This window comes from Triplophysa rosa, unplaced genomic scaffold (genome assembly GCF_024868665.1).
Source record: "Triplophysa rosa unplaced genomic scaffold, Trosa_1v2 scaffold85_ERROPOS632958, whole genome shotgun sequence".
NCBI classification, from domain to species: domain Eukaryota; kingdom Metazoa; phylum Chordata; class Actinopteri; order Cypriniformes; family Nemacheilidae; genus Triplophysa; species Triplophysa rosa.
Window position 1 is genome coordinate 144,186 of NW_026634872.1, and position 18,815 is coordinate 163,000.

Consider the following 18,815-nt stretch of genomic DNA (forward strand, 5'->3'; position numbering starts at 1 on the left):
GTCACAAATATCTGTGTATTCTGTTACCTGTTAAAATACAATTAAATACGACAAGACCAGCTCCCCCCGTCATAAATTTCATAAATGAAATTATCCTTTTGTGATGTTAAGACAACATTTATCCAGAGGGGCAGACTGAAATTGAAAATTGGTGAGGTATGTGTTCCTACATGGGACAATCACATAATTCTTTCTTCTGCAGAACACAAAAGAAGATTTTTGGAATGTTGGTGACCAAAAAAACAGTTGGCCCCACTGACATCCATTGTATGGACACAAAACCTCTTCTAAAAAAAATCAAAAAATATCTTCTATTGTGTATTACAGAAGAAGCTATCATTATACATGTTTTTGAATGACATGAGAATGAATAAATCCTGACAGAATTTAGATTTTTGGGAGACCTATCCCTTTAAAGCACCGGAGGGTTTGTGCAACACTAACATGTCCCTAAAAAAGCACGGCTCCCTATTCATCTTACTGGCTTCATTCCTTACAATCCCAAAGGTTTTGAATGCATCGTGTTTAATTGGGCTTACCTGAAGAACTTTTAGACTCATCCCAAGAAACACATCATCAATGGGAATTTTCAGTTTCACATGCTGTGTAGAACTTCCCATCAGGAAACCACCTCCACCAACAGGTGGCTCAGGGATGCAGCACATGTCCACTTATGGAGAATAGGAATGGCTTTGAAAAGAACATTACCAACAAAAGGTCATTCAAAAGGCCTTTGCTTGCACTCAAAGATGTTGGGAATGTTGACAACCCGTTGATCATCTCCTTTGAAGGTTTAGCTGGTGCTTCTGCAGTAGACGGAGAACCAATTCAAGAAGTGCAGATCAACTTCTCTCATGAGCTCCATTCGCATCTGTCTTTTAGTTGTGTGCTTGCTGGTGGACATTCTAGATAAAAAAAGCAAAGCAAGCCGACCCTGTTTAGATGAACAATCTTTGATCAACTTTAACCAAATTAATATAATAATATGTACTGTATGTTGTAGCAGAGACCAAAGATCCACAGTTGGGAAAAATGTGACCCCGCTTGAGAAAACCACACTAATAACACAAACTATACACTCACCTAAAGGATTATTAGGAACACCATACTAATACGGTGTTTGACCCCCTTTCGCCTTCAGAACTGCCTTAATTCTACGTGGCATTGATTCAACAAGGTGCTGAAAGCATTCTTTAGAAATGTTGGCCCATATTGATAGGATAGCATCTTGCAGTTGATGGAGATTTGTGGGATGCACATCCAGGGCACGAAGCTCCCGTTCCACCACATCCCAAAGATGTTCTATCGGGTTGAGATCTGGTGACTGTGGGGGCCATTCTAGTACAGTGAACTCATTGTCATGTTCAAGAAACCAATTTGAAATGATTCGAGCTTTGTGACATGGTGCATTATCCTGCTGGAAGTAGCCATTAGAGGATGGGTACATGGTGGTCATAAAGGGATGGACATGGTCAGAAACAATGCTCAGGTAGGCCGTGGCATTTAAACGATGCCCAATTGGCACTAAGGGGCCTAAAGTGTGCCAAGAAAACATCCCCCACACCATTACACCACCACCACCAGCCTGCACAGTGGTAACAAGGCATGATGGATCCATGTTCTCATTCTGTTTACGCCAAATTCTGACTCTACCATTTGAATGTCTCAACAGAAATCGAGACTCATCAGACCAGGCAACATTTTTCCAGTCTTCAACTGTCCAATTTTGGTGAGCTCGTGCAAATTGTAGCCTCTTTTTCCTATTTGTAGTGGAGATGAGTGGTACCCGGTGGGGTCTTCTGCTGTTGTAGCCCATCTGCCTCAAGGTTGTGCGTGTTGTGGCTTCACAAATGCTTTGCTGCATACCTCGGTTGTAACGAGTGGTTATTTCAGTCAAAGTTGCTCTTCTATCAGCTTGAATCAGTCGGCCCATTCTCCTCTGACCTCTAGCATCAACAAGGCATTTTCGCCCACAGGACTGCCGCATACTGGATGTTTTTCCCTTTTCACACCATTCTTTGTAAACCCTAGAAATGGTTGTGCGTGAAAATCCCAGTAACTGAGCAGATTGTGAAATACTCAGACCGGCCCGTCTGGCACCAACAACCATGCCACGCTCAAAATTGCTTAAATCACCTTTCTTTCCCATTCTGACATTCAGTTTGGAGTTCAGGAGATTGTCTTGACCAGGACCACACCCCTAAATGCATTGAAGCAACTGCCATGTGATTGGTTGATTATATAATTGCATTAATGAGAAATTGAACAGGTGTTCCTAATAATCCTTTAGGTGAGTGTAAGTTTGAGATCAGAAGCATCAAAGTTTGAATTCAACAATTATTTTCACAGAATGCTCTTTAGGATGATTTTACTGTATGTAGAAAACAGTAAATCACATAAAATAACTGGTGGTTTTTCACAGGCAGGGTCACACATTTAAACAAACCCAACCACTGGTTTAACTGAAACTAGAAATGTTTTTATTTTAACCATCCACGGTTTGAAACAGCACAGCATTTTTTCATAGTGTACATTTCTGCATTTGAAAGTAGTGACATGTAATAGAAAATTGCCTGTGGGGGTTCAAATCTGTTCTACTGGTTTCTGAACATCTTCCTGCACATTTTTGGCCTACAGGCAAAGTGCTTTAAAGTCAAAAGTAGGCCTGTAAAAAAATGCACAGCAAAAATATCAATAAACAGCATAGCATACAGTTTACAAATTAGTGGATTAGAATGTTTTTTTAAGAAAAGAAGAAAACAGCGGTAGATTCCACGATTTGCATGATGTCCACGTCTCTCGTGAGCTCCAAATGTCTTTCAATGCTACAAATAAAGTAATAAAACAAAGCAAAACAAAGGTAGGAGTACACTGTCAAGCTCTATTCACTGTTAACCAGCAATCTTTACATTGTAGCTTGTCATACAACTAACATTAACCACATACACGTACATAATTTCATGGTAGTCAGACAGGGATTCCATTTTCATTTTTATATTCTCATAGAAATAAATGTATCTTTGGAAAACCAACTGTTAATAAACATAGCCGTGAAAAAAATTAAGAGACCATTCCAAATTTTCATTTAATCATCATTTAGATATTGTGGCCATTTCAGTCTGTTGGATTTAAACTAAATCAAACCTCAAAACGACACATTATTTTCCTAAATACATTTTTTTGTACAAATATTCAGCTGTGTTGCTTAAAAGTGAATATGAACTTGTTGTCTCTGCAGTATTTGACATCTGAAAAAATTCTGCACATCTTTTCTATTATTTTCACCTATCGCTCTATCTATTTCTGTACATCACTGTCGTCAATTTATTAGTGATGCTTTGAAAAAGCATAACTATTGTTATTCGAACATACTGTACATACTTATAATTATTCTTGTTCCGCCAAAAGTTTGGCACGCTACTTGTCCCGCAGCTTTTGACGTAGACACATGAATGAATACATCACATCGACGGGCCTATTCGGGAATGGTGTGCTATGACTTTTATAAGCGATCGGGTGGGGGGGGTGCGATAGGGGGGCGAAAAACCACCCGAAAAATCCCATTGACTTAACATTGCGCCCAACTTTGAGGGATCGTAGCTCCGAGCGAGGATATCGTAGAAACATGAAAATAATACATGATTTGAAGGGGTTATCAGGCTCTATAAGAACATCACTCACAATGGGGTGTAAGTTGCACCCCTGGGGTGTGAGAGCCTCCCAAAATTTCTGTATACATATAATGGGGCCTATAGACTCCCATATAGATACCTATATATTCACGCGTTATTTTTTCGCTTTGGACCCATGAATGACTACATCAAATCGAGCGGCCCATTGAGGAATGGTGTGTGATGACTTTTGGAAGCGATCGGGTGGAGGGGGTGCGATAGGGGGGCGAATAAAAACCCGAAAAATCCCATTGACTTAACATTGCGCCCAACTTTGACAGGTCGTAGCTCCGAGTGAGGATATCGTAGAAACATGAAAATAATACACGATTTGAAGAGGTTATCAGGCTCTGTAAGAACATCACTCACAATGGGGTGTAAGTTGTACCCCTGGGGTGTTAGAGCCTCCCAAAATTTCCCAATCACAGGAAGCATGCCCATATAAGGCGTAAAACGTCCCGTGTTGAATATCTTCGCAGTACAACCACTTAGAGACAAGGGGGTGGGCTCATTTTACTCAGGCTACCAATCAGTGTCACATGTTCATTATGAAGTTATTAAGCCACGCCCATAGCAACCATTTACAGCAACCTAGCAACCGATCCCATAGACTCCCATTATATAAAATCCATGTGGATATCTTTGCAACACAGTGTCGTAGAGACAAGGGGGTGGGCTCATTTGACTCACACAACCAATCAGTGTCACAGGATCATCTTGAAGCTATTAAGCCACGCCCATAGCAACCATTTACAGCAACCTAGCAACCGATCCCATAGACTCCATTATATAAAGTCCATGTGGATATATTTGCAACACAGTGTCATAGAGACAAGGGGGTGGGCTCGTTTTACTCAGGCAACCAATCGGTGTCCCAGGATCATCATGAAGCTTCGAAGCCACGCCCATAGCAACAAAACATGTCAGCCTAGCAACCATTTAGCAATACCTATATCTCTGCATCAGAACACCGTAGAGACACAAGGGTTGGTTCGTTACACTCATAGCTTAGAGCATTATCTATTGGCAGATGCTAAGCCACGCCCATAGCAACCAAACAGGTTAGCCTAGCAACCGTTTAGCAAAACCTATATCTCTGCATAGGAACATCGTAGAGACATGCGGGTTGGATCATTTCACTCATAGGTTAGAGTATTATCAATTGCAGATGCCAAGCCACGCCCATAGCAACCAAACAGGTTAGCCTAGCAACCGTTTAAGCCACGCCCATAGCAACCAAACAGGTTAGCCTAGCAACCGTTTAGCAAAACCTATATCTATGCACAGGAACATCGTAGAGACATGGGAGATGGTTTGTATCACTTGTAGCTTGAAGCATCATCAGTTGGCAGATGCTAAGCCACGCCCACACCAACCAAACAGGTTAGCCTAGCAACCATTTAGCAACACCTATATCTCTGCATCAGAACATCGTAGAGATACGGGGGGTGGTTCGTATCACTCATATGTTAGAGTACTATCAAATGCAGATGCTAATCCACACCCATAGCAACCAAACAGGTTAGCCTAGCAACCATTTAGCAGCAGCAATATCTATGCATAGGAACATTGTAGAGACATGGGAGTTGGTTCATTTCACTCATAGGTTAGAGTATTATCAATTGGCAGATGCTAAGCCACGCCCATAGCAACCAAACACATTAGCCTAGCAACAATTTAGCAAGACCTATATATCTTTATCAGAACATCTTAGAGTCATGGGGGTTGGTTAGATTCATTAGTACTTAAAGTGTCATCACCCTAGTGCCGAGTTCCGCAGTTTGCCACAAAAGCATCACTCACAGTTTCTTTAGAAAATGTACTATCTAGTTTTGTCTTATGTGCTTTATAAATAAAATTGACTGTGGACAAGTGAGAGTGTGCTGTATACTATCATTGCGGTATTATCAGGTCAACTGAAGAGTGTGCGGCACTATCACAGTGTTTACGGTAATATTAGCAACAACCGAAGCGGATATTTTTGCCCTGCAATGTTTGAGGTAACAGTCTAACAAAATGTCATGTTTTTAGGTTATTTTATTTTAACAGTAAGGGTTCATACTAAATCACGATCGTATGTTTTTACAATTGTATCGATCTTTAAAGAACTCTTCAAGCCATCTAAAGATGTGATTTATAATGCCAAGGTTATTCGCTAAATACACACAGATCATTCATTATTTCTTACTATTTAAACATAGTATGATTTGGGCCATACTAATTTTAATTTACAATACTATTTAGGACAAGTAGTATGCAAATTGGGAGGCAGGGTGAGAGAGTAGATCAGAAGAGTCAGTTGTTCTTTAGTCTCGGCCTCAGATGTCACGCCCACAGAGCTTCAGTATGAAGGTCTGGCTACGCGAGACTGGTTGATCTTAAAGCGGATGTAACACACGCAGTTTCTGCCAATCTCATATTAATCTTGAGTACCTACCTATAGAGTAGTATTGCATACTTTGTATCTTCGAAGAGTATTTCGTTTGATCACATTTATAAAAGACAGAAACAGCTATTGTTTCCGAAAAACAGGGGAGCCCTGAACACGTGCCAGGAAACCAAGTGTTGGCAGCACCTGTAAGGGAACGGGTAATGCGTGGCTCCTCGCTGTCTCTCTCTCCAAATTCGGACCCAACACAGCACAGAGCTCCAAGAGCCCTTGGAAATCTTAAACGGCTAATAAGCCAGTCATCATCGTGGGCCAGAAAATCATTGTGGTTCCTAAAAACTCGTTCTCTTCGGATTCTACCATTGGCAATGTCCTCTAACAAGGCTAATGCTGCCATTGTCATAGACTAAGGGTTGTATTAATTTGCTCATGCTTTTATATGTTCTTACTTAATTGTAGGGCTGTCGCGATGAACCGACGATAAATATCACGTGATTTATGCACAGCTTTTGAGTGAAGTACGGGAAAATGCTGCTGCATCCGAAAGCCAGAGGGTGCTCTCGTGCGGAAACTCCAAATACGCACTGCAGAAGAAGACCATAACACGGTCTAGAATCTGGGAAATGCCTATGGACATCTTTTTATCACCGTTACTCAAGCCTCATCAGGTATTTTTATGATAAAAAGTATATTTATAATGATCATGTTTGACGGGTGTTGCTTTTTCAAATGCACATTATAAGCGACTCAAACTCGCACTGATTTTAGATCGAGCAGCATTTCCTACTGATCCCAAAGACGTGCTTCACAGACAAGCTACGCATTAAAACAAATATCGACACATTGCATATCGCAGCCAGCTTGATTTCAATAGGATTTAGTGGTATCGCGACAAATTATCGTGCAGCCCTACTTAATTGCATAATTGATAGCATATTCCCATAAGGCTCGTGTGACAATAGTGTGTCAATTATTTTATCAATTACAAATTAATCGTAATGTTTCTCACAGGCGGTGGTGCGATAGACTTGTCTAATGATTTGATTGCCTCTAAAACCACGAGAAATGTACGTACGCCAGACATGAAGTTGGCGTGGAGGAACGCACATTCTCACGTTAATTTCACTGTTAATACATCCAACCGTGAGCGTGAAAGCTGGCGTACGCAACGTTTTTGTGCGTTGATGCATGAGGCCCCAGAAGTTTTTGATGGGTGGCTCTCTCTTCTTCAATGGAAGATGTCCCAAGAAGAAAAAGGCTCTTGATATTTTTCCCATTGATAGTCAGTTCTTTGCACCAAGTTTGTCTTATCACCTCTCTGCGATCATATTGTGTTACCACAGATTTGATGACCAACAACAAGTCCACATCTCCGGCACACTTCTCTGGGTGATTCATGAGGATTGGAAAGTATCTGCAATGCCGGTAGAGCAGAAATTGCTTAAAATTGGAGTCAAGACTTGTGAACCATTCTGTGGATAAGAAACTGCAGTTGAAGCTGATGCTATCCCATGTTGTGGGTTTTTTGTCTTGTGGGCGATTCTACTCTTTCCACGCTCGCTGTACTTAAGTTATCCCACCATGTGGTCTGAATCACAAATATCTGTGTTTTCTGTAAACATGCAATTAAATACAATGAGACCAGATCTTCCCCAATCATAAATTTCATAAATTACATTATCATTTTTTGACATGATTGCTCCACAAATAGCATGGTTTGTCTTCAAAGCCTTTCCCACTCGCTATAAGAACAAGTAGGCTACGACATCCCCCCGACAAGGAATAAAGCCAGTAAGATTGACATGATAGGCATCAGGGGTGTATTCCAGAAAGCAGGGTTAACTTACCGTCAGCTAAACCCTGAACTCTAGGTTGATTAACCCAAACCTTGCTTACTCAGGGTATGTCGGTTCCAAATCACCTGAGAAGAGTTAGTTTAATCAACCTCCCGAAAGATACCCAGAGTTAACCCGCGCTCACAGAAACAACATGAAGACCTTGTCAATGGATCACAGATTTCACGAGTCACCATGGAAACGGCCAGGAAGCTTAAAGTTCTTGACTGTAAAACAACGTTATAAATCAGAGTTTTTTTTCCACAGACTTAAATCTGCATCAGTGTATAAAGTGCAGGATAAAAATCATAAAATGTAATTTAGGTTATGCGTTTATAAAACTATAAACTATATGTGGCGGAGGCGGTGGCGGCTGCTTTTTCACCATACAACAAATGTATTCAACTATCAACACATTGCCTAGAGACAAGCTTCTCGACTGTGCCTTCTCCTCAGCTCTTTTATGCAGGCAGCCTTCAGCAAGGTAATTTGGAACAGCTGTGTGCAATCAGAAACCTGCGCAGAGAAGTAGGAGGAGCAAAAGTACACAGAAAGGAAAACCAGTACAAACATAATGCTAAGAAATATCAACATGCAAAACACAATTTGATAACAAATAAAAAGTATAAATAAAGTAAAAGATAATACGTCCAGGGGACGTAACACTATAATTTTAACGTGTTTACCATGGTATTTTACCAAAATTGTGCAGTATTAAACCTCTTTTTTGTTCCTTCTCTGTATGTTCCTTAAAAAATATACCTTTATTTGGTTTTCTAAAAACTGCCTTTGCATTGTATCAGCTTTATTTGCAACAGCTGCTGATGTAGTCATATTAATTGAGACTCTTTTAATTCTAGAAACTACTACATTGGTCATAATTTTGGAAAACAAAACGTGCAATGCTTTTCAGTACACTATTCAATTCAATTCAATTCAATTTTATTTATATAGCGCTTTTCACAATGTGCATTGTTCCAAAGCAGCTTTACAGGAGCAAATAAGAAAAACACAGAAAGGTAAAACACAGCACAGTGCATGGTGTTTATAGACCAAGCAAGATCATTATAATAAATAATATCTAATAAATAAATGAATAAATAAATAAATAAATGCAGTCTCCCGGTGAGCAAGCCAACACTGCACTGCTCTGCTGTGGCGAGGAACCCAAACTCCAATGCTGAATAATGGAGAAAAAAAAACCTCGGGAGAAACCAGGCTCAGCCGGGAGGGCCAGATCTCCTCTGACGTGTCATAGCTGCACTCAGTGACCCCGACCAAAGCCACCGAGCAACGTCCACGAAGAACAGGGAGAGCCCACGAGCCGCGACCCAGGAAGCCCCACCCGCCGAAACCGTGCAGGTCCAACCCGGTCCCATTCCGCGATCAACAACAGACAACAGAGGAACAACCAGGGAAAAGTAGTAATGGCATAATTAACTTTATTCCTCTGTTGTCCGACATCGACCACAAAACAAGACCAACCAGACCAGACCCACACAGTCCCAACAAATGAAACGCCCCGAACCACAACCAACAAGCCCCCCCACTCCCTACAACACCCACCCAGCTACCTCCAATCAAAGTCACTGAGTGCAGCCATAACTTCAAACTGCTGTCGTGTGATGTAAGTTTAGCATTAAATACCAAGTATTGTAAATTTAGCATTTATGTGACAGGTAGTCCGTCTTTGCTCTCGGTTGGGGATGGAATTGTCTGAGCTGGGCCGGCCAGATGGTCGCCTTTTTCTTGGGTGGTGATGGAATTGCCTTGGATGGAGCTGGATGGTCAGTCAGTCCGCAGGCTCTCGCAGGAGGATGGCACGGGATTTTCAGATGTAGCTGGCGTAATCTCTAGTTGTGGATGGGCATATGACGTTCATCTGGGCCTGGCGGAATCTCTCCCTACCTCGGGATGGGCATCCCGAGGCGAGGGCAGAAACAGAAAGAGAATAATTAGCGTAGCTGCTGTTCATTAGCTATGTATTAGTGAATGCTTGGCTGAAAAGATGTGTCTTTAATCTAGATTGAAATTGGGAGAGTTTGTCTGACCCTCGAATAGTATCGGGGAGGCTATTCCAGAGTTTAGGTGCTACTTATGAGAAAGCTCTACCCCCTTTGGTGGATTTAGTTATTCTAGGTGTTATCAAAAGTCTGGAGTTTTGAGATCTTAGAGAGCGTGATGGGTTGTAGTGTGGTAGAAGCTCTGTTATGTAGGTAGGGGCTAAACCGTTTAAGGCTTTATAAGTAATTAAAAGAACTTTAAAGTCAATACGATACTTAATGGGTAACCAGTGAAGGGTTGATAACATTGGGGTTATGTGATCGTATTTTCTGGACCTGGTTAGAACTCTGGCAGCTGCATTCTGAACTAACTGTAGTTTGTTTATTGATGCTGCAGGACAAACACTAAGTAGTGCATTACAGTAGTCAAGTCTTGAGGTCACACATGCATGAATAAGCTTCTCTGCATCAGCCACACATAAAATATTTCGCAATTTGGCAACATTTCTAAGGTGGAAGGCTGTTTTTGTGACATTTGAGATGTGATTTTTAAATGACAGGTTGCTGTCTAATATAACGCCAAGGTCTTTAACTGTATTTGTTGGAGTAACAGTGCAGCCTTCAATTTGCAATTTGCACTACACTATGTATGATAATTAATTTACAGCAGAGGATGAAGGTCTGCTGTGACATGAGGTGGAGGTTTAAAATGTTAGGCCCAGTCATATATACATAATAATCATGTAGCCTTTATATACCCCAAATGCACATACATTTTGTTTTTTTGTTTGTATCTTTTGACTTTGTTTGCTAAAAGGCCATGGCTTTCCAAATGTTAAAAGAGGTGGAAACGGCCTGAAAGGCTAATTGCAATTTGGAGAAAGGCCTTCCAATACTAAACAGTAGGAGGAGGTTGAGGATCAGAAAGACATTTTTAAGGAATACAGTCAGTATGAAAAACCTAAGTCTCTTATGAATTTTTTATGTAAATGGTTAAGATTGTAAAACTGCCAGCCTGGGAATCGAACTCGCAACCTTCAAGTTTTAAATCTGGCTCTCTAACCATTAGACCACAACTATCTTTGACCCAATGCATCAAAAAACTATTAACATCCTTTAACTGTTGGAAATTGTAAGATGTGTATATATATCCAGTGATATTTTGAAATAGTTTTAATGAACCTAATTCAAAGTATATACAGTATTTAATATAAATAGCCTACATAAAGTTTAACAATAACAGTTTACATTATTTTATTTAAAGATTATTTCATTTTAAAAGGTTAAATAATAAAGTTAATTAAAAAAAAAAGTTGTGAATGCTAAATTGCGATGGGTGAGATTGTGAATGTAATTGTAATATTGCTGTAAAATTATAATATATATTATACATAATCTGTGCTTCCACGCCCACTTGACGCTCATCAAAAACACACACATGCACAGACAACCCCTAAAGCTAACATTTCCTTAAAATGATATAACCCTGGAACATAACCTGCTCCGGAGTCCGGTGCAGGTTATCTTCAGAGAGTAAGTTGCTATGGTTACTTACATACCCTGAAAGTTATCTCCGTTTTTGGAACGGAAAGTTGGGGTTATCCGCTAACTAACCCTTAAATTTACCCGGGTATGTCACATTGTCACGAGTCGCGGCAGAAGAAATGCAGGCAGGCAGGAAGGGGTTAATTAAACAAAACTTTATTTAAATAATTAACAAAAACACCCTCGATGGGGAAAAAACGAAACGAAGAATATATATATATATATAAAACAAAGACTTCCCACGTGGGGGCAAAACAAAAAGACAGGAACAAAATAAACTAACTATAAAACAACAACACAACGTCTTATATTTCCCCACAGAAGGGGAAACAAGAGCAGGGCAAGGTACTCACAAACATATAATCCACAGACAAGGCAAAGAACAGGACCACTGACCACAAGTACATACACAGTACAACATACGTAATCCACGAGCAACAAGACAATGAAACATGAGGACTATTTAAAGGGTAGACAAACGAAGGATAATTAACGAGGGCAGGTGGGAAACATTAGACACGGCAGGAAAGCAATACAAATGCCAATGACAAGACACTGGAGAGAACGCATATTATTGTCAAAAGGACAATAATATGTTTCTCTCCACACATAACCAAAGGCTTTGCCATGGCTCTGCCTCAGGACCAGGAAATCCAAGACTAAAAGAAGCAGAACCATGACACACATAACCAGCTTTCTGAATACACCCCAGGTCTCATGCAACAAGGGATCAGTCGAAACGGCCTAAAGGCATCAGTCGAAACGGCCTCAGACTAAATGGCATCGGGTCTCGTGCAACAGGCTAAGCGGCCTCGGACAAAAAGGCATCATGCGAAACAGCCGCAGTCATTTATTTTGATTTTTTTGATTTGTAATATACCACACGTTGTTTTGGCTATTAAAAAAAGATATTTGGATGTACGTCAAGACATTCAAATAATAAAAGCTGTCAGGATATAATATGATCTTTTTAAATGTACAGTATGTAATGATTAGCCTAACCTCTGCTGGATGTAGACTACAAAGTACTTTTCATTAGGCTACTTGTGTTTCTTAACGCTGTATGTTGTTGTAGCTTTGACCGTCTATTTGGCTAATAACAAAGTGCATTTATAACAGGATCTGTAAATTATTACTTTTTTGTTGTAATTTTATGTTTTATGTATATATAGGCTATATATATAAATTATTGTTTTTGATGCTAGATCGGTTACAAACAAAACTTTTCTGTTGAATGAGTTTTTCTCAGCAAATAACTTCTGTTCATTACTGAAACCTGGCTTGCACAAGAGGATCGTGTTTCTCTGTCTGAACTCTGCCCTACGAACTGCAATTATCTCAGTTGCCCTAGAACTTTTAGTCGGGGTGGGGGGGTTGCTGTGATTTCTAAGAATGGGTTTTCATGCAGGCCTTTTCCTATAGATGTTTATTCTAGTTTTGAGGCTTTAGTTTTTGAAGTAGATTTATCTGAACCTTTTCTTTGCGCCTTGATTTATAGAGCACCAAAATCCAATAAGGATTTTTTAACAGAGTTCTCAGATTTTTTATCTATTTTGGCTACAAGAGCTGATAATTTTCTGCTTTTAGGTGATTTCAATGTACATGTGTGCTGTCCGCAAAAGCCACTTGTAAGAGAGTTTACTCAACTTTTATATTCCTTGAGCCTTACACAATTTATTTCTGATCCCACACATATGCAGGGCCATACACTTGACCTTGTTATGTCATCAGGTTTTCCTATAACAAGCATTGAGGTCCGTGATGCTGGGCTGTCTGATCACCTGCCAATAATATTTGAATGTTCTATTGCTGTTTTAAAACCCGAGAGCAGGCCTTCTACATATCTGTCCAGAGTTATTAACTCTTCTACTGCTGTACAGTTTACAAAGGTTTTTGCAGAACTTTCTGCAGGTGTCACGGCACAGTTTTCTGATGTGGATGGTTTGGTCGATAGTTTTAATATATCATGCACTGGGATTTTAAATGAAATTGCCCCCCTCAAGGTCAGGAAGCAAAAATCCCAGCCTTAGTTTAATAGAGTAGTTCGTGTTCTAAGGAAAGAGTGTAGAAGGGCAGAAAGAAAATGGAAAAAGGACAAATTACAAATCTCTTATCAGTTATTGCAAAATTCTTTGGTTAAATTTCAAGAAACAGTTGCCCTGCAAAGGTCTAAATATTTTTCTAATCTGATTTCTCAAAAGTCTCATTGTCCAAAGTTTTTGTTTTCTACCATAAATTCTGTGTTACATCATCCTCCTGGGATCGGTATTGGTCATAGCCTGGAGCTGTGTGAGAAGTTTTGCAGTTTTTTCATAAACAAAATTGCTTGTATTAAATCACAGATTGTTATAAATCCATCTCAGAAGGTTTGGTATTTACCCACGAGTCCTGCTAAATTTTACATTTTCATCCTATCTCGCACTCGGAGTTGTTGAACATAGTGTCCAGTTTAAGATCAACCACTTGCTCTCTTGACGTTATGTCAACCTCACTATTAAAGGAAGTGTTGGAGGCAATTGCTCCGAATATTATTTCCGTTGTCAATAGTTCCTTAGTCTCGCGTAGCCAGACCTTCATGCTGAAGGTCTGGTAACTTTGGCCACTTTTATTGGTCAAGGCCGCCCAAAAGACAATATGACTGACAGGTGAAGCTACCAATCCAGTATAGTTTTGTGCTGCGTCATGTTTAGTGGCGTGGAAATGTCCCCACAATTACAGACCGATGTGCAACTAGTAAATCATTCATTCACGATCGTCTCCAAATTCACTTTTACAATGGCGCGCGTCTCCTAGACCACCGGTTTAAACACACATGTAACTAAAGCAAACTAATGTAAGCATAAAACAGCTGTTTAGTAACACAAAACTAAACCGTCCAACTGCTATGTCAGCGTCTGTTCTTTCATTTTGGCCTGCATATGCGGCAGATATCCCCTTCTCGTTGTGAGGTATTTTACTTGATCTTCCATAATAGATGTGAGAGGGCAAACAACAAGCAAAATTGCATCTCAATGGTACCCCTCCAAATTCTGGGAGACGGTCGGCCAGGCTTGAAAGATAAGACTTTTCCCATATCCAGTCAGCAAACACGTTAAAACATCTCTTTTAGACTCCACTAAGTACCTCAAACAAAACTCTTGGACGTCTTTCAAAGAATCTATACTATGAACCTCGCATACTTTTAAAAAAGCAGCGTTTAGTCGGTCTTGATGAACACGGAAGCTTTCTAATTCGATCAGACCGCTTTGTTTTGTTTCCCGGTGGACCGTTAAAGAATGCGACACACACGTCTCCCGGAAATCCTGTGGAATTTAACCAATCAGACAACGACTTCGAACCCGTTGAAGTGTTTCCAAAAAAGTGTGCCAAATGTATCAGACGTTCAGCCAACGGATCGTGGGCGTGACGTCTGAGGCTGAGACTAATAGTTCCTTACAGACAAGGTTAGTGCCATCTTATTTTAAACATGCAGTGGTTCATCCGCTGCTAAAGAAAGCAAATCTAGATCCAGCTGATTTTAACAATTATAGACCTATTTCGAAATTGCCATTCTTATCAAAAGTACTGGAGAAAGTTGTATTAAATCAGTTATCTCCTTAATTAATTGAGAATAATATATTGGATCCCTTTCAGTCAGGTTTTAGATCTAAGCATAGCACTGAATCGGCCTTGTTAAGAGTGGTAAACGACTTGTTATTATTTGTGGATTCTGGAAATTGTGCAGTCTTGGTACTGTTGGACTTAAGTGCGGCATTCGATACAGTACATCACGGCATTCTTTTAAACAGGTTAAAAACCGAGGTTGGTATCTGTGATTCAGCCTTAGAGTGGTTTGAATCCTATTTTCAATTCAATTCACTTTTATTTATATAGCGCTTTTCACAATGTGCATTGTTCCAAAGCAGCTTTACAGGAGCAAATAAGAAAAACACAGAAAGGTAAAACACAGCACAGTGCATGGTGTTTATAGACCAAGCAAGATCATTATAATTAATAATATCTAATAAATAAATGAATAAATAAATAAATAAATGCAGTCTCCCGGTGAGCAAGCCAACACTGCACGGCTGTGGCGAGGACTATTTTACTGCGAGGAGTTTCTCTGTGGAGTTAGGTCAGACTCATTCATCACCTGTTTTGGTTACTGGTGGGGTACTGCAGGGCTCCATTTTGGGTCCAATTTTGTTTGCTTTATATATGCTCCCTCTTCGTTACATTTTTGAGTTTCACAAGGTCTCATATCACATTTATGCGGACGATACCCAATTGTACATGTCAAATAAACCTGGGTCAAAGTCCTTATTCGGCTTGCTTGCTTGCGTAAACGACATCAAAAGCTGGATGGGTGATAATTTTCTTCAGTTAAACGAGAACAAGACTGAAGTCATTTTATTTGGCTCCCCTCATTTGGTCAACGCCCTGTCCTCTAGTTTAGGACCCTTGCAAGCAAATATCCGTACTCATGTAAAGAACTTGGGTGTTGTTTTCGATTCAGAGTTAAAATTCAACAAGCAAATAAACTCTGCTGTGAGTGCTAGTTTTTTCCAACTTAGGGGTTGCAATCTTTCCTTCATTTCTACAAGGCTTGATTATTGTAATGCTCTGTATGCTGGTGTCAACCAGTTTTCGCCTTTCACGTTTACAACTGGTTCAAAATGCTACAGCCCATTTCTTAATGGGGAAGAAGAAGCGGGAGCATATCACTCCTATTTTAGTACATCTGCATTGGCTACCAGTTAAATTTAGAATTGAGTACAAGGTTTTAACTTTTGTATTTAAAGCCTTGCATGGTTTGGCTCCAGTTTATATCTCAGACCTTATTTGTCCATACTCACCTCGGAGATCTCTTAGATCATCCTCTGAAAATCTATTAACTGTCCCTTTGTCTCTTTGAAATCTAAAGGTGATAGAGCATTTTCTGTTTTTGCCCCTAAGCTGTGGAACTCGTTACCTCAATCTGTTAGGTTTTCATCTTCCTTATCTGGATTCAAATCATTATTGAAAATGTATCTTTTTTCTCAGGCCTTTTCATAGTTGTTGGATATGTTGGTCTTAATTAATTTAATTTTCTCACTTCTTTTTTTTTAACCTGGTTTAATGTTGTTCCTTTTAAAATTTTGGTTTTCCTGTTTTTATTTTATCATTGTAGTATGTTACTGTGAAGCACTTTGGTCAGCATTTAATGTTGTTAAAGGTGCTATATAAATAAAAATGACCTTGACGGGAATGATATATGGGAAGATTTTCTCTACACAATGTACATATATAATATTACCTCAGGTGTTTTTGTTTGATGGGTCAAATAAAATACATCTTCACACAACTTCAACATTTCTGTTTTATTCTGGACTAACATGTCCACATATCACTTAACATGGTGTCACCTAGAGGCTTGTGAGTTGAATAACAGGAAAAATCACAATTCCTTATGAAATGGATTCATTTTCCAGGTAACAATTAAGATTACAAATAACTTAAGCTAAAACGTTTTTGTTCTCCACGTAGGCTAGATTGTGAAACATTATAATTTGTAAAGAAATGTAATCGTTATTGTGCTTTTTTATCCAGGAAAACGCAGCTCTCCTATGTTTTTATAGTACAGTCTTGCCTGGAGTAATATGGCCGGTGACGCACCGCAGTATGGACCAAAGCACTCAATGCGCTAATTCAAAGAGTCTGAGGCCGTTTCGCCTGATGCCTTTCGTTTTACCTGATGCATTGTTGATGCATTGTTGCACGAGACCGGAAGCTGTATGCTGCGGAAAAAATTAAGAGACCATTTCAGAGACTATTTAAAGGTATGTCTTTAGGTAAAATAATCATTTTTGTTTGATTCTGTGAATTACTAACAATATTTCTCCCAAATTTTAAGTAAAATATTATTTCTTTTTTAATTTATTTGAAGAAAATGAAAACTGGAAAAACAGGTGAAAAAAAAATCTTACCTGAAATACTGCAAAGAAAACAAGTTCATATTCACTTTTAAGCAATACAATAGTAATATTAGTACATGTATTTAGGAAAAGTTCCACAATTTTTTTTATGTGACAACCTGTATTTGGTGTGGCAGATTTCATGCGTCTTGTCATGCCGTACGTCTTTCACATTGCTGTTGGATGCCTTTGTCACTCCTGAGGTTTGACCTTATTGAAATACAACAAACCCTGGACTGGAATGACCACAATACATCTAGAAATGCTGATTTGAAATGAAAAGTTGTAATGCTCTCTTCATTTTTTCCGCGCCGGTATACTGTATGTTTTTTCCATCCCATCAGCCCCTCATCCACTCCCCATGCACCCAAATCAGATTATATTAATTTCAGAAAGATTTCACATGTCAAATTGTTGAAGCATTAATAGTTTAAAAATAGTTTGATTTATTTTGATTCGTCTGTAAATACATGTTTTAGAATTTCTACCACGTTTGAATTTACACACATACCTCCAGTACAGATTTCAGTCTGTAAAAAAACTAAACACAGACCAAAAGTCCACAGCTGGGAAAAATGTGACCCGGCTTGTGAAAACGAGACTAATGTCTCATAATCTAACTACGATAAAAGTTTGATTTCAACATTAATGAATTTGACATTTGCCTTACTTGGCCAATAATAAAGATGTCAAGGTAATGTTTTCACTGAATGTTCTTTACATTGTGTAGGATGAAATATAAATCACAAAAAATATTGTAATATCTGGGGTTTCAAAGGCAAAGTATTTTTCCTCAGGGCAACCAAGGACAACATTTTTATAAATAAAACCTTAACCCACCCCAACCCTAACCATAACTAAACCCTAAAATCAGGGGAAAATTGTAATTGAAAAACAATGGTCTAGAAGCAACTAATCCTGGTGGTAAGATTGAATTTAAAATAAACTGTAAACTTATTTCTGAAATCTGATTGGGTGATTGAAATGTTGTCCTAGGGTCAACATAATGTTCGATTAAAAACAGGAGAACCTGTATATGGTTTGAAACAACGCATGAAAAATTCACAGTGTACACTTCAGCATTTAAAAGTGCACTTCTGATAAAAAATATAGGGTTCAAGCTGGTTTTACTGGTTACTGCACATCTTCCCGTAGTTGTGGCTTTCAAGGCAATGTGCTTCAAAGGCAAAAGTAACAAAAAATGCATAACAAAAATAATAATGAACAGCAAAGCATACAGTTTACAAGTTAGTGGATTAAAACTGGTTTTAATTAAGGAAATAAAAGTAATAAAACAGAAAGAAAAAAAAGAATACAATCCATTAAACGCCACTGTAGGAGTAAAACTTTGGTGTTCTGTTGAACACCAAAGAAGAAATTTTGAAGAATGTAGGAAAGCAAACATTGGGGCACAGTTGGGCACGTTTGACTACCACTGT

At 39.2% G+C, this 18,815-nt stretch overlaps 1 protein-coding gene across 1 annotated transcript; it reads right to left on the reverse strand.

Annotated features, from left to right (window-relative positions):
• Positions 1–404: 404 nt before the first annotated feature.
• Positions 405–17,162, reverse strand: LOC130551270 (UDP-GlcNAc:betaGal beta-1,3-N-acetylglucosaminyltransferase 7-like). Its single transcript, XM_057328823.1, has 3 exons — positions 17,154–17,162; positions 7,203–7,500; positions 405–670 (listed from the first exon to the last, which is right to left on the reverse strand). The coding sequence occupies exons 1-3, from the start codon at positions 17,160–17,162 to the stop codon at positions 405–407; spliced, it is 573 nt and encodes a 190-aa protein (XP_057184806.1).
• Positions 17,163–18,815: the final 1,653 nt, after the last annotated feature.